General features: G+C 47.2%; 2 protein-coding genes across 2 annotated transcripts in view; both read left to right on the forward strand.

Moving 5' to 3' along the window:
* The window catches only part of Rundc1 (RUN domain containing 1), a 10,633-nt gene extending 5,053 nt beyond the window's left edge, over positions 1-5,580 (forward strand). Inside the window, exons 3-5 of the mRNA XM_028780353.1 lie at positions 1,175-1,373; positions 2,091-2,207; positions 3,326-5,580. Coding sequence (XP_028636186.1) covers positions 1,175-1,373; positions 2,091-2,207; positions 3,326-4,191 — 1,182 coding nt within the window. The 3' untranslated portion in view covers positions 4,192-5,580. The remainder of the gene's footprint in view (positions 1-1,174; positions 1,374-2,090; positions 2,208-3,325) is intronic.
* Positions 5,581-8,959: 3,379 nt separating this feature from the next.
* Positions 8,960-12,251, forward strand: Rpl27 (ribosomal protein L27). Its single transcript, XM_028780567.1, has 5 exons — positions 8,960-9,008; positions 9,271-9,353; positions 10,034-10,203; positions 11,942-12,052; positions 12,161-12,251. Exons 2-5 carry the CDS (start codon positions 9,273-9,275, stop codon positions 12,207-12,209), a joined length of 411 nt encoding a protein of 136 aa, XP_028636400.1. The 5' UTR covers positions 8,960-9,008; positions 9,271-9,272; the 3' UTR covers positions 12,210-12,251.
* The last annotated feature ends 1,187 nt before the right edge of the window (positions 12,252-13,438 follow it).

Raw genomic sequence — 13,438 nt, forward strand, 5'->3', positions numbered from 1 at the left:
ATATATATATGAGATATATATTTGATATATATATTTGATATATGGATGGATATACATATAGATATAGATTAGATGTAGATATAGATATGTAATTCAGTGAGGAAACATTTTTCTAGTATATATGATGCTCTAGATTTGGTACTGGGAAAAAAATCGAAAGCAATGTCATACAGCCATCTAGCAATTCCTCTGGGAATAACTGAAGCAAAGGAAATGTGTATGTTGAAAAGATACCTGCATTTTTGCGTTGTAGACTTGTTCTCAATAGTCAACAATGAATCAATGAGTGGCTGATAATGTGTCCAGTAGAATATGCTTCAGTCATAAAAAGAATGAAACGCTGCCATTTGATCTAGCGTAGATAATCCTGTCCTAGAGTACATTCTTTTTTTTTTTTTTTTTTTTTCTTTTAGGTTTTTCGAGACAGGGTTTCTCTTTGTAGCCCTGGCTGTCCTGGAACTCACTCTGTAGACCAGGCTGGCCTCGAACTCAGAAATCCGCCTGTCTCTGCCTCCCAAGTTCTGGGATTAAAGGTGTGCGCCACCACCGCCTGGCACTCACTGGCCTGTTAAATTCGAAGTACGTGAGAGGTTTCATTTCTGACCAAAAGGAATTAGGTGTTGTTTTGTTTTGTTTTGTTTTTGAGACAGGCCTCATATAGCCTAGGTTGGCCTCTTGTTATACAGTCAAGCATGACCTTGAACTTGTGATCCTCCTGCCAAGTGCTTAGATGACAGGTGTTCATTTTCCCACCTGGTTTATATGGTACCAGAGAGCATGTACCCAGGTTTTTATTCATGCTAGACGAGCACAATACAAACAGCTTCATCCCCAGCCCTGAGCTGAGGGTTCCTGTCACTCTGGAAGGAGAAGCGAATCTGTTTCCCCCCCCCCCACAATCTTTCTTATTAAATTATTGTATGAGTGTGTGTGCACATGTGCACAGCACACACTCTCTCCTTTGACCTTTATCTGGGCTCTGAGATCTAACTCAGGTCACTAGGGTTATATAGCAGAGCCCCTGTCTTAGTTGGTACCTGCATCAGTTTCTCCTGAAGTTGGAGGTCTGTGTGGGTTTTACTGACTGTGAGCACAGTAGCCTTGCTGAGATTCTCCTCCTTTGCCTGCTGCCTGAGAACTGTGAAGCGAACACTCACTGCTGTGGTCTTGATAGGTGATCATCGATGAGTTAATAAAGAAGCTGGACATGAATCTGAACGAGGACATCAGTTCCCTGTCCACCGAGGAGCTTCGTCAGCGTGTGGACGCGGCAGTGGCTCAGATTGTCAACCCAGCTCGGGTGAAAGAGCAGTTGGTCGAGCAGCTGAAAACCCAGATCCGGGACCTTGAGATGTTCATCAGCTTCATCCAAGGTCAGAGAGCATCTGGGAGGAGGAAGAGAAGGCAGTTCTGTGTGGACTGAGGACTTGTGTCTAAGGCCAGTTCCCACTGTATTTAAGAGACTTGAAGTGGGTATGGTGGTACATGCCTTTAATCCTTGAATTGAGAGAGGCAGAGGCTGGCAGACCTAAGTTATAGGTCAGCCTGTTATATAGTATGAGTTCTAGGCTGGCCCACGGAGTGAGACCTCTCATGTGTGCCACAGTGGGATGGAAAGAACATGATCTGAAGGACTCTCAGGTCCACTGCTGGCCTCGTGGCCTTGAGCAGATTCCTCCTCGCTTACTCTGACTGAGGATGACTCGCTCCTCATTTACTTAGCAAATATTATTAAGCCAACTATGATGCACCAAGCACCTCTCACAATAAATAATTTTGTGCAATAATTTGTAAAATTCTTATCATATAGTAGACACTATTAACTATTCTTTTCCATTTAAAAAATTACTATGAGGGGTGGAGAGATGGCTCAGCGGTTAAGAGCACTGACTGCTCTTCCAGAGGTCATGAGTTCAAATCCCAGCAACCACTTGGTGGCTCACAACCATCTGTAATGGGATCTGATGCCCTCTTATAAGCGACTGGGGGCTCGGAGTGAGCGGGGCTGGAGCAAAGGGAGAAGGGAAGGGGGGAAAATCTACTATGAAGGGAATAAATACATGTTTTGTTTTTGCAACTTCTGACGATAGATGAAGTGGGAAGTCCCTTACAGACAGGTGGACACTGTGAGTGCAAAGCCAGTGGGAAGGCAGGAGTCGGCTCCACCAGGGTGGGCAGCAGCACACTGCCCCCAGGACCCGGCAAAGGTAAGTACGGCTCCTAGAACACAACAGGCTACAAAAGCAGAAAGTGCAAGCTGAAGGCAGGAGGATTGAGAGTTCAAGGCCAATCTGGACTACATATCCAAAGCCTGTCTGGCAAAAGAAAGGATAGTGAAATTCGCTCAGCAGGTGTGGGTACTTGCTGCCAAGCGTGAGGACGTGAGTTGGATCCTCAGGACCTACATGGTAGTAGAGAACTAATTCCCTCTGGTTGTCCTCTGACCTTATGACCATTCGTGTGAGCGTGTGTGTGTGCGCGCACACACACATACATACACACGCATACTCACACTCAGGTTCTCTCTCTCATACATACACACAAAGATTAAAATTAATGATTACTTGGGTCTTGGGAAGAAATGGGAAAGAGGAAATGATAATGGTCCAGGACGTCTTTGGGGATGATAAAAACATTCTAATGGCCGGGCGGTGGTGGCGCACGCCTTTAATCCCAGAACTTGGGAGGCAGAGACAGGCGGATTTCTGAGTTCGAGGCCAGCCTGGTCTACAGAGTGAGTTCCAGGACAGCCAGGGCCACACAGAGAAACCCTGTCTCGAAAAACCAAAAAAAAAGAAAAAAAAAAAAGTTCTAATGTAGATCATGGTAACGGATGGATGGACAGCTCTTAGGTATAATTTTGAAACGACCAGATCCAGGAGATGTGGCTAGTATGCCTAGTGCAGATGGGTTCCTAGAGCCCTGGGTTTAATCATGAGCTGGGGGAGGGGGGGGGAAGGCTGTAATCCTATCACTTCAGAAATGGAGGCAGGAAGAGGCAGAAGATAGTTTGAGGCCAATCTGGACATGGCATGCCTGCCTGAAATCCCAGCAACAGAGAAGCTGAGGGGTGAGGATCGCCATGATAGCGAGATCCTGTTTGAAAAAAACAACAGCTGAAGTGTTTATTAGAATTGGGTGAGCTACCCAGGATCTCAGTATAGGTAGTATTGTCAGCCACAAAATAAGCCAGTCCAGCTACATCCTTGCCTTCATAAGACACTTGTACTGTGACTCAGAGGCAAGGGTTGCCCACAGCTTGTGATTTGTTGAATGTCCTGTGTCATTTTGACCTCTTTCTAATGAGTCACTGTTTTCTAAGCAGCAAAGGCAGAAGACAGCAAGAGAGCCCGGGAGACAGGGCTGCACCTGATGCGGCGAGCGCTAGCTGTGCTGCAGATCTTTGCTGTTAGCCAGTTGGGCTGTGCTACAGGCCAGATCCCTCAAACCTTGTGGCAAAGGGGCCAGGCAGACAGAGACTACTCCCCCTTATTGAAAAGACTGGAAGTCTCAGTAGACAGAGTAAAGCAGCTTGCCTTGAGACATCAGCCACATGACCATGTCATCACTTCGGCCAACCTCCAGGACCTGTCTCTGGGAGGCAAGGATGAGCTGACCATGGCTGTGCGGAAGGAGCTGACCATGGCTGTGAGGGACCTGCTGGCCCATGGACTATATGCCTCCTCCTCTGGGATGAGCCTTGTCATGGCCCCCATTGCTTGTTTGTTGCCAGCTTTCTCCTCAGCCCCTGAGACCATGCACCCCTGGGAGCTCTTTGTAAAGTACTATCATGCCAAAAATGGCCGTGCATATGTGGAATCCCCAGCCCGGAAGCTCTCACAGTCCTTCGCTCTGCCTATAATGGGTGATACCGCTGTGACCCCCAAACAGAGCCTTCTGACAGCCATCCACCTGGTGCTGACAGAGCATGACCCTTTCAAGCGCAGCGCTGACTCAGAACTGAAGGCGTTGGTGTGCATGGCACTGAATGAGCAGCGCCTGGTGTCCTGGGTGAACCTCATCTGCAAGTCAGGGTCTCTCATCGAGCCCCATTACCAGCCCTGGAGCTACATGGCTCACACAGGTTTTGAGAGTGCCCTCAACCTGCTCAGTCGCCTCAGCAGCCTCAAATTCAGCCTTCCTGTCGACTTGGCCGTGCGCCAACTCAAGAACATCAAAGATGCCTTTTGATGAGAATGCCTAGCCTTAGTCCCCACGCACCTTTCTCTAAAGAAATAGATGTCCTAGAATTGTAGATTAAAAGCCAGGGAGTTGGAGGAAGGGTTAGAGATAGTTTTTTAGACCCTTTTCAGGTGGTCAGCTAATGGAGGCAAAGCCTGTTTTTTTCTTAGCATTTTAGAAAGATGTGCCAGAGACTCCCATCAAAAATAGTGTTGGGGCCTGAGAGATGCTTCGCCAGGTAAAGATGCTTGCTGTCACACCTGAAGTTTGAGTGACACAAGGAGAGAGCAGAGCTCCCACTAACTGTCCTCTTACCTCCACACATGAACTGTGCCACATGTGAATCCCTGCCCAAACACAAGTAAATGTAACAATAAAACCTAAAAAATAAACAGAATCAGGACTAGAGAGAGGTCTAGCTCAGTGGTATGGTCCATGCAAAGCATGCACAGCCAGTGCTGAGGATGTTAAAAGCAAACAGAAGAAGCTGGCCTTAGCCCACCACAGTGTACCCGGCCCACTGTTGGAGCCTGTGGTAACAAAGCCAGTTACCACACAGCTAATGCCCAACTCACCGTGCCATGTCTGATTTTTAGAATATGCAGGTTGTGCCCATGCTTCTTTTCATGGCAGCCACTTGCTGTATGAGGGAGTTCCAGAAGGCACTGAACTCGAGGCTCCTGCTAGTGAGGTTGGGAACAGTCTTCCTTGATCAGAGCAGCTTTGAGAGCCCTATGGCCAGAACGTAACTGCAGCTATGAATTCTGATTCCCCTTTGTTCTGAGGGAGTTTTAAGATGAGTGTAAGATGAGAATGGAAGTCTCCCTGCTGCAGTAATCCTCACATTCAGTCAGCACTCCTCTAGTTATAAAGAATGACAGCTGATGCCCTGTACTGTTTCAGGGACATCACTTTCTTCTGTGGGCCTATCAGGACTGACAGTCTTCAGAAGAATCCTTGTCAGTCAAGAGCACACAGCACCCTGGGGTGTGACTCATTGGCACCACTTGTCCTAGAGACTGACAGGAGGTTTGGTGTCTTTCAGCGTGCACAGTGGCAAGGCCAGCATGACTCTGAAGGTAACTCCCTCATCGGTCAGCTTGCAGCGGGCACTTGCTCCAGGTCTCACTGAAGATGGGTGAACCAAACTGCCACCTGTAGTTTGATCCTGTGATGTGCACTTTACCTTGTTTCAGCAACGTGTCACTTAAGATGAATCATTGACACTTAGTGTTTCCCAAAAAGCACGACAGTGATTGGGCTTGGAATGCAGCTCAGTGGTAGAGTGCTTGCCTGGTAATCCTTAGCACCAACCCCAGGAGAAAAAAGATAATTGTAAAATATCATGAATTACGATATCTATCTCTGATTGCTAATAAAGTTTGAGTATTTTGTGTAGCTTCTCTGCAAAGCCTCTAGCTCCTCTCCACTTTCTAAGTCTCTCTAGTCCTTTCTGCCCGTGTCATCTAGGTCAGTGTTTATTTAGAAACTGTCCACTTCCTCTCTGCCCAGGATTGGGTCAGGATTGGGTGGCAGTCTAGGTTTTGTATATGTGTTGTTTTTGTCTGGTCAAATTCCCTACAAAGAGGCTTGGTCATTTTCATTCACCTTGCCCAGGCTACAGCATTGGGCACTGCAGTGAATGGCATTATACATGCTGGATCTGAAAATTGGTACCCTTAAGTCCACTCGTGAGGCTGTCAGTGTGGGGTGGATGAGAACTGGAATGACCATGTAGCACGGCCCAGATACACCTCTGTAGTGTCTTTTAACTTAAATCTGCATGTGTATGGTGAGGGCGGGGAGTGTGAGTTCCATGGCTCCTAAGCATATGTGGAGTTAGTTCTTCCATCATTACCTAAGTTTCAGGAACTGAACTCAAATCACTAGGCTGTGGGATGTGGACGAAGCATGCTAGCATGAGTGGGACAGTTCTCTGTGCTCAGTGGACCCTAGAACTGAGAGCATTCAGAATGGACTGCCACTGGGCAATAGTGGCACACGCCTTTAATCCCAGCACTTAGGAGGCAGAGGCAGGCAGATCTGAGTTCAAGGCCACCCTTGGTCTACAGAGTGAGTTCTAGAACAGCCAAGGCTACACAGAGAAACCCTGTCTCAAAAAAAACAAAACAAGAAGGCATGTTCTAAATCTTCTGGAAGAGCAGTGGGAGCTCTAAACTGTAGCACTCCAGCTTCTTGGGTTTTGTTTTTTTTGTGTGTTTTTAAGCCAGAGTCTTTCTATGTTGTCCTAGAGCTCCTATGTAGACCAGGCTGGCCTTGAACTCAGAGATCCTCCTGCCTCTGTATATAGCAGGCCTGTGCGACCAGGAGGCCTTCTTTTGTTTCTGAGGTAGTCTTCTATAGCCTATTCTGGTCTTGAACTGGTTGTGTGGCTGAGGATGACCTTGAACCTCTCTGACCCTCCTCTTACCACCTCCTGTTGAGATTAGTCAGGGGCCACCACTCTGGACACAGATCCTTTTGTTGAGCTACATAATAGTGTGTCAAAGACATCTCCTTTACTTTCATTTTTGCTTGCTCTAGTGCTTCACACTTGGTGTTCTCCAGTGCAGCAGGCCTGGGGTGACACTTGTCAGGAGGCAGCTTTCAGGAGGCTCACACTGAGCACCATGGAAGCCATGATGTATAGGGAATTTGATGTGCAGACAGACATCAAGCCAGGCAGGTGGAAGAGGCCAAACATCAGAGTTGGCTGCTCTTTGATAAAGAGTCCATTCAAAACTGGTGGGTAAGGGCTGGGAGACATCACAGTGCTTAAGAGCGCTGGCTGCTTCCAGAGATACCTAGGTTCAATTCCCAGCACCCACATGTGGCTACCAACCATATGTAACTGCAGTATCAGGGAATCTGATGCCCTTTTCTGGCCTACATGCAGGCATGAATGAGGTGCACAGGCATACATTTAGGCAAAACACCACACACATAAAATTGTTTTTAAAAGTTTTAAAATGGCTGGGCAGTGGTGGCGCACGCCTTTAATCCCAGCACTTGGGAGGCAGAGGCAGGTGGATTTCTGAGTTGGAGGCCAGCCTGGTCTACAGAGTGAGCTCCAGGACAGCCCGGGCTACACAGAGAAACCCTGTCTCAAAAAAAAAAAAAAAGTTTTAAAATGTTTTAAAAAACTGGTAGGTAGGAGAGAGCCTGGTGAAATGGATTCTAGAATTGGTAGGTGAGGGAACCTGGTCTGTTCATCACCTTGGAAAATGCTTCCTCCTGCTTCAGAAAGTACTTTAATTGTAGCCAGGCATGATGGCCCATGACTGGAGTCACAGATGGAAGAGGCTGAGGCAGGAGGATTGCTATGAGTTCAAGTGCAGCTTGGGGTATACAGTTTAAAAAAAATATGAAACCATTTTTATTGGATATAGAAATGTAAGTATAATTCAGATGTGGTTGTAGGACTCACAAGGCCGAGGCAGGAGGATCCTGAAAGCTGGATTCCAGCCTAGGCTATAATGTGACTTCCAAGCCAGTTTTAGCTACAGAGTAAGACCTTGTCTCAGGAATTAGTTAGTGCTACCAAGTGGCTTAGAGGTGGAGAGCACTTACTGCTCTTCAGAGAAGCCCAGTTCTCTTCCTAGTAACCACAGCTAATGGTTCACCACAGCCTAAGTCCAGGAGATCTACGCCTGTGGCCTCTGTGGGCACCATATTCTCACACATACCCACATGTCAACATGCACATACACGTAAAATCAATCCTTTAAAATGAATTGAAAAATATCGAAGCTGGGTGGTGGTGGCACACGCCTTTAATCCCAGCACTTGGGAGGCAGAGGCAGGCGGATTTCTGAGTTCGAGGCCAGCCTGGTCTACAGAATGAGTTCCAGGACAGCCAGGACTACACAGAGAAACCCTGTCTTGAAAAACCAAAAAAAAAGAAAAAAGAAAAGAAAAATATTGAAGTAATAACAAATAGGGGCTGGAGAGATGGTGCTTGGAGCAGTTTCTGCTCTTGCAGAAGATCTGCAGAGAACCCAGGTTCAAGTCCCAGCACCCACATAGTGACTCTCAATCATCTGTTACACCAGTTCCAGGGCATCCAACACTTTTCCTCTGGCCTCTTTAGATACTAGGCACTCACCTTGATGCATATACATACATGCAGGCAAAAAGGTAAAATACTCATACAGAAAAATAAAAATCTTAATATACATATATTTATATATACATATTTTTAAAATATAGTTATATACGTATGTATACATATATATGAAAATATGTATGTCTGAGCTTCCCCATTTTTCACCTAACAGTGCACGAAGTCATTTTGTTTCCTATGTATAATAATTTTAAATTTTGAGTTAAAATAAGTTTTAATCTATTTACCTATTGAAGACAGGGTCTATGTAACTTACGTTGGCCTGGAACTCCTGTCTCAGCCCCTCAAATGTTGGGATTACAAGCTTGTGCTGCATCCCGCCCCCACTCTGACCCCCACAAAGCCTGGCTCTATTTTCCAAACCAAAACTGTAAATTTCAGACTCTGTGCCCCTCCTAGCGGCAGAGCAGGAGACTACAACAATGAAGGCGACATCGTCCTCCTTGCCCCTCCCTCCACACGCCGGAACCGGAACTCTCTGTTCCTGTCTGCTGCTCCTGCTGCTAATAAAGTTTGTTTCAAACAAACGCGCTGCCCGACCCGCCCTGACGAGCTCCTTCCGCCAGCAACTTTGACCACCAACCGCGCGGCAGGGCTGGGCCTGAGAGGCGGGACAGGAAGTGAAGCCACCTCTCCGTAAGGTGAAAGGTTAGCGGAAGTGGCCTTCTTTCCTTTCTGCTGGGTTGCCCGCTCCTTGCTGTAGGTGAGTAGGGCTCGGAGAGGGTCTTGAAATCCGCCGCCATCGCGACTCCGCTGTCGGGTTGCCGAGCTCGTTTGGACTCTAAGCCTCTGGTGGCTTCACGGCGAGTCGCATCCCTCGAGCAGAACCTCCGGGCTGCGTGGCCTAGTCGGCAGCGAGTGATCTAAAGTCGCGGGCCTACGGCCCGGGCTCGCATGTAGAAGTCGGCTCCGGGGCCTTCCGCTTAACAAACATCTGAGCGGCTCCTTGTCTTTGTCCTCTGCAGAAATGGGCAAGTTCATGAAACCCGGGAAGGTGGTGCTGGTCCTGGCTGGACGCTACTCCGGACGCAAAGCCGTCATCGTGAAGGTACCAGACCTCCGGGGCTCTTGTGACTGCTTGCATGTGGGGATTTCGGCTGCTGTGTAAGATGAGCCAGATCAGAATTTTAAATCTGTCCTAGCAATAAGTACTGGTGAATGCGTAATGGGTATTAATGGTGGCCACTGTGTATTAAAGATATTACAGCTGTGGTGTGTAATGCAGAAACCTAAGTCCTAAGTAACATAATTTCAGACACTTAAGGTTTAGAGGTGTTAAGTTACTTAAGGTCAGAGTTATGAGTAGGATGGAAGAGTACTGCCACTTCTATAGCATCCCCTGGGTGTATTTAAGCTTTTTGCTACTTGCTGCTTGCCCAGTTTTAACTCTTGTAGGCCTAGCCACAAGGCCACTCACTGGCTTTGCTGTTGAGGACACCGGCCTCCCCAGCTTCTTGCTCCTGTCATTTATCTAAAACAAATTAGGCCGCCAGCTTTGTAATCTCAGCTCTACCTTAGCTAGCTTCATGGAGGAAGGTATTAGGTGGCACCTAGCATCACTCTAAGTGTTAGCTTCTGATGGACTTCTAACAGTCCTGTTGACTCAGAGGACTGAGTGTCCTCTACAACGATCTAGAGATGTGTAGCATGGAGGGTGTATTTAATAAACACAGTATTACTAATACGGGGCCAAAGCAGTGATTCCCCACTCCCTCTTTTCTCATTCAGAACATTGATGATGGCACCTCAGACCGGCCTTACAGCCATGCCCTGGTGGCTGGGATTGACCGCTATCCCCGAAAAGTGACAGCTGCCATGGGCAAGAAGAAAATCGCCAAGCGATCCAAGATCAAATCCTTTGTGAAAGTGTATAACTACAACCACCTCATGCCGACCAGGTGAGCCATCCAGAAATCGCTCATATCCTCCCTGAGAGGAGGCAGCTGTGGTTCAAGGCCATCAGATCCCCTTTCCCCTCTGCCTCTGGATCCTCCTCCCTCGGTCTTGAGGATGCTAAGCTTGTGTAGCAGTGCACTACCCAGCATTTGTAAGACCTTGGGATTGACTGCAATGCTGTTGGGGCAGGGTAGGAGACTTGATAGAGTCTGTAGTTCATTTTGTCTCCTTGGTTGCCATCTTCTATTTTTTGTCTTTTAGCACAAAGCTATCCTCACATTTGGAATCCTGCGTTCTGGGTTTCAGGTGTGAGCATCCTGTCTCAGGTTCCTTCTTTTGTTTTCTGTTCTCCAGCTTGATTATTATTGAATTTTTTTTAATTATATGTAGATTGCTGGATTTGTCTTCGAGGGTATACAGGGAGAGAGTCTTGTCTGCTTTCTCTCACCTTTGTACAAGATGATTTTCTTCCTGTCTTTTTTTTTTTCCCCCTCGGGACAGAGTTTACAGGGTTTCTCTGTATAGCCCTGGCTGTCCTGGAACTCACTCTGAAGACCAGGCTGGCCTCAAACTCAGAAATCCGCCTGCCTCTGCCTCCCAAGTGCTGGGATTAAAGGCGTGCACCACCACCACCCGGCACAAGATGATTTTCTTTGGACTGTGAGACAGCTTAGGGCCTGCTGTTGGTGACCAGAGTTCAATCCCTTGAACCCTTGTAAGGGTGGAATGAGAGGGCTCCAGACTGTTTTGTTTTGAACCAGGATAGAGAGACAGCTTAGTCATTAGGATACTTATTTTTGTGGAGCAGCTGAGTTTAATTTCCAGAACCTGACAATGTTAATGCCTCCAAGCTGCCTATACTCTTGTCTCCAGGAGATCAGGCACCCTTTTCTGATCCAGGGGGAACCTGTACTTGTGTGCACAGAAATACATAATTAGGAGGTTTTTTTCCACATAAGTTCTAGGCTAGCCAGGGCTAGCTTGGACTAAGTAGTCCACCTGCCTCTGTGGAGTGCTGGGATTAAAGGGATTCAGAACCACTGCTCAGGCTTTTTTGCTTGGTTGATTGTGGTTTTTGTTTTGGTGGTGGTTTGTGTATGTAGATGTTTGCCTATGTGTATGACCACCACATTGGTGCTGAGAATTGATTCTAGGTGCTGACTGTTGACTACTATCTCTTTAAGCACCTCCTTCCCCCTCCCCAAAATTTTCTTTACAGACAAGGTGGGCATTTCACAGGCTGAGGCAGGTGGATCTTCCAGCTAGAGCTGTATAGTGACAGGTCTTTAGAACGAGCTCTCTTGGTCCAGGTGTAATAGAGACTGTGGGAATTAAAAAGTCCTGAACTAGATCTCACCGTGTGTCCTTGAGATTTGTTGCTGGGGCTGTCATACTCAGCGTCTTACTAGTTTGCTCAGGCTAGTCTGAGAAATCACCTCAGTCTCTGGGGTGCTGGTGTTACAGGTGTGTTCCACACCTAGCTAAGAAAAATCCAGCTGGAGATAGCCAGCTGTTGTATTGAAAGTAAGGTCTGGTGTGATGAATCTCACCTCTTAAATGGAGTTTCAGAAATTAGAGGACAAAACGAGAATTTCTAAGGAATTACATGCAGGTGTAGCGTAGCTTCTGTGGGCATTTCTGGCTGTGAGCTGAGGGCTTGTATCCTGACCATACCAGGTCTCTTGAGGAACTGGCTTCCTGGTGTCCGTAGCTAATCTTGCCTCTGCACTGTCAACCCAGGTACTCTGTTGATATCCCCTTGGACAAGACTGTTGTCAACAAGGATGTGTTCAGGGACCCAGCTTTGAAACGCAAGGCCAGGCGGGAGGCCAAGGTCAAGTTTGAGGAGCGGTAAGAGGGTCCTGTGTTTGTTGACTACAGTTACTGCTTCCTGTCAAAGAATTTGTTTTCCTGTTTATTTTTTTCCTATGTGTCATTTGTTTACTTTTTCCTTTCTAGATACAAGACGGGAAAGAACAAATGGTTTTTCCAGAAGCTTCGCTTTTAGGTTTATTTTTGTTTTTGTCATTAAAAATTAAAAAAACAAAAACAAGTGTCTGCCTGTTTGTATGGGAAAGAGACTGGGGAGGTGAGCCAGGTGTGCTGTTGTGAGTCCTGAACCTTAGCTTGGTACCTCTCTGATGGCTTGACAGCCTCCTTGAAGAAAGTGAACATTTACCCACAAGCTGCTTCTGGATAAACAGGCGTCCTCAGAAGCAGGGAGGGGTGAGGCTCAGCACTGCCTCCCGTTTGGACCTCATTCTAGTGACACAGGCTGAGGCAGGTAGATCTTCCAGCCAGAGCTGTATAGTGACAGGTCTCTTGGTCCAGGGGTAATAAAGAGACTGGGAATAGAGAAGTCCTGAACTAGATGTCCTGGGACTCAGCAGCATGTGTCCTCAAGATTTGTTGCTGGGGCTGTCATACTCAGGCTGAGGCTCAGGCTAGTCTGAGTTCTCACCTCAGCCTCTGGGGTCCTTGACAACACTACAGGAAAAGAAATAAAGCAGAGGTTAAAATTATCCCAGCACTCTAGAGGCTGGCAGATGTTTGTGACCAGCCTGGTCTACATGGTAAGTTCCAGACAGCCAGGGTGACAACAGACTGTTTTGAAGCCACTCCTGCCCCTCACCAGACAGTACTCTGGCGGGCAGGTGGATCTCTTGAGGTTAAGGCCAGCCAGTGTTGCATTGTGGCGCCATGTCAGAAGCATAACACCTCAGGTGCTGGCTAGTACAGGGTTAAGCTTTGTCCAGGATATTGCGTTGTCATAGCTTGTCAGTGCTAACAGACTAGAGGAAGATCCATTAAGAAAAATCCTGGGGATAGGGACACCAGCAGCTCAACAGAAGTCCTATGCTCATACTACACAATGGTGCATGGGTTCCCATGCAATAAAACTTTAAGATTTATGTGAGTATACTATCTTCAGACACACCAGAAGATGGTATAGGTTCCCACTACAGATAGTTGTGAGCCACAATGTGGTTGCTGGGAATTGAACTCAGGACCTCTGGAAAAGCAGTCAGTGCTCTCAACCACTAAGCCATCTCCAGCCCCATGATGTGATTTTATTTTGGCCTGCATGTATGTCTGTGAGGGTGTCAAATCATGGAGTTAGAGTTGTGACGGGCTATGTGGATACTGGGAGTTGAACCTGGGTCCTCTGGGAGAAGAGTTCGTACTCAACTGCTGAGCCCTTTATTTTTGGTTTTTGAAGACAGAGATCCTCTGTAT

The sequence above is a fragment of the Grammomys surdaster genome, unplaced genomic scaffold, assembly GCF_004785775.1.
Source record: "Grammomys surdaster isolate TR1022 unplaced genomic scaffold, NIH_TR_1.0 371, whole genome shotgun sequence".
In the NCBI taxonomy this organism is placed as follows: domain Eukaryota; kingdom Metazoa; phylum Chordata; class Mammalia; order Rodentia; family Muridae; genus Grammomys; species Grammomys surdaster.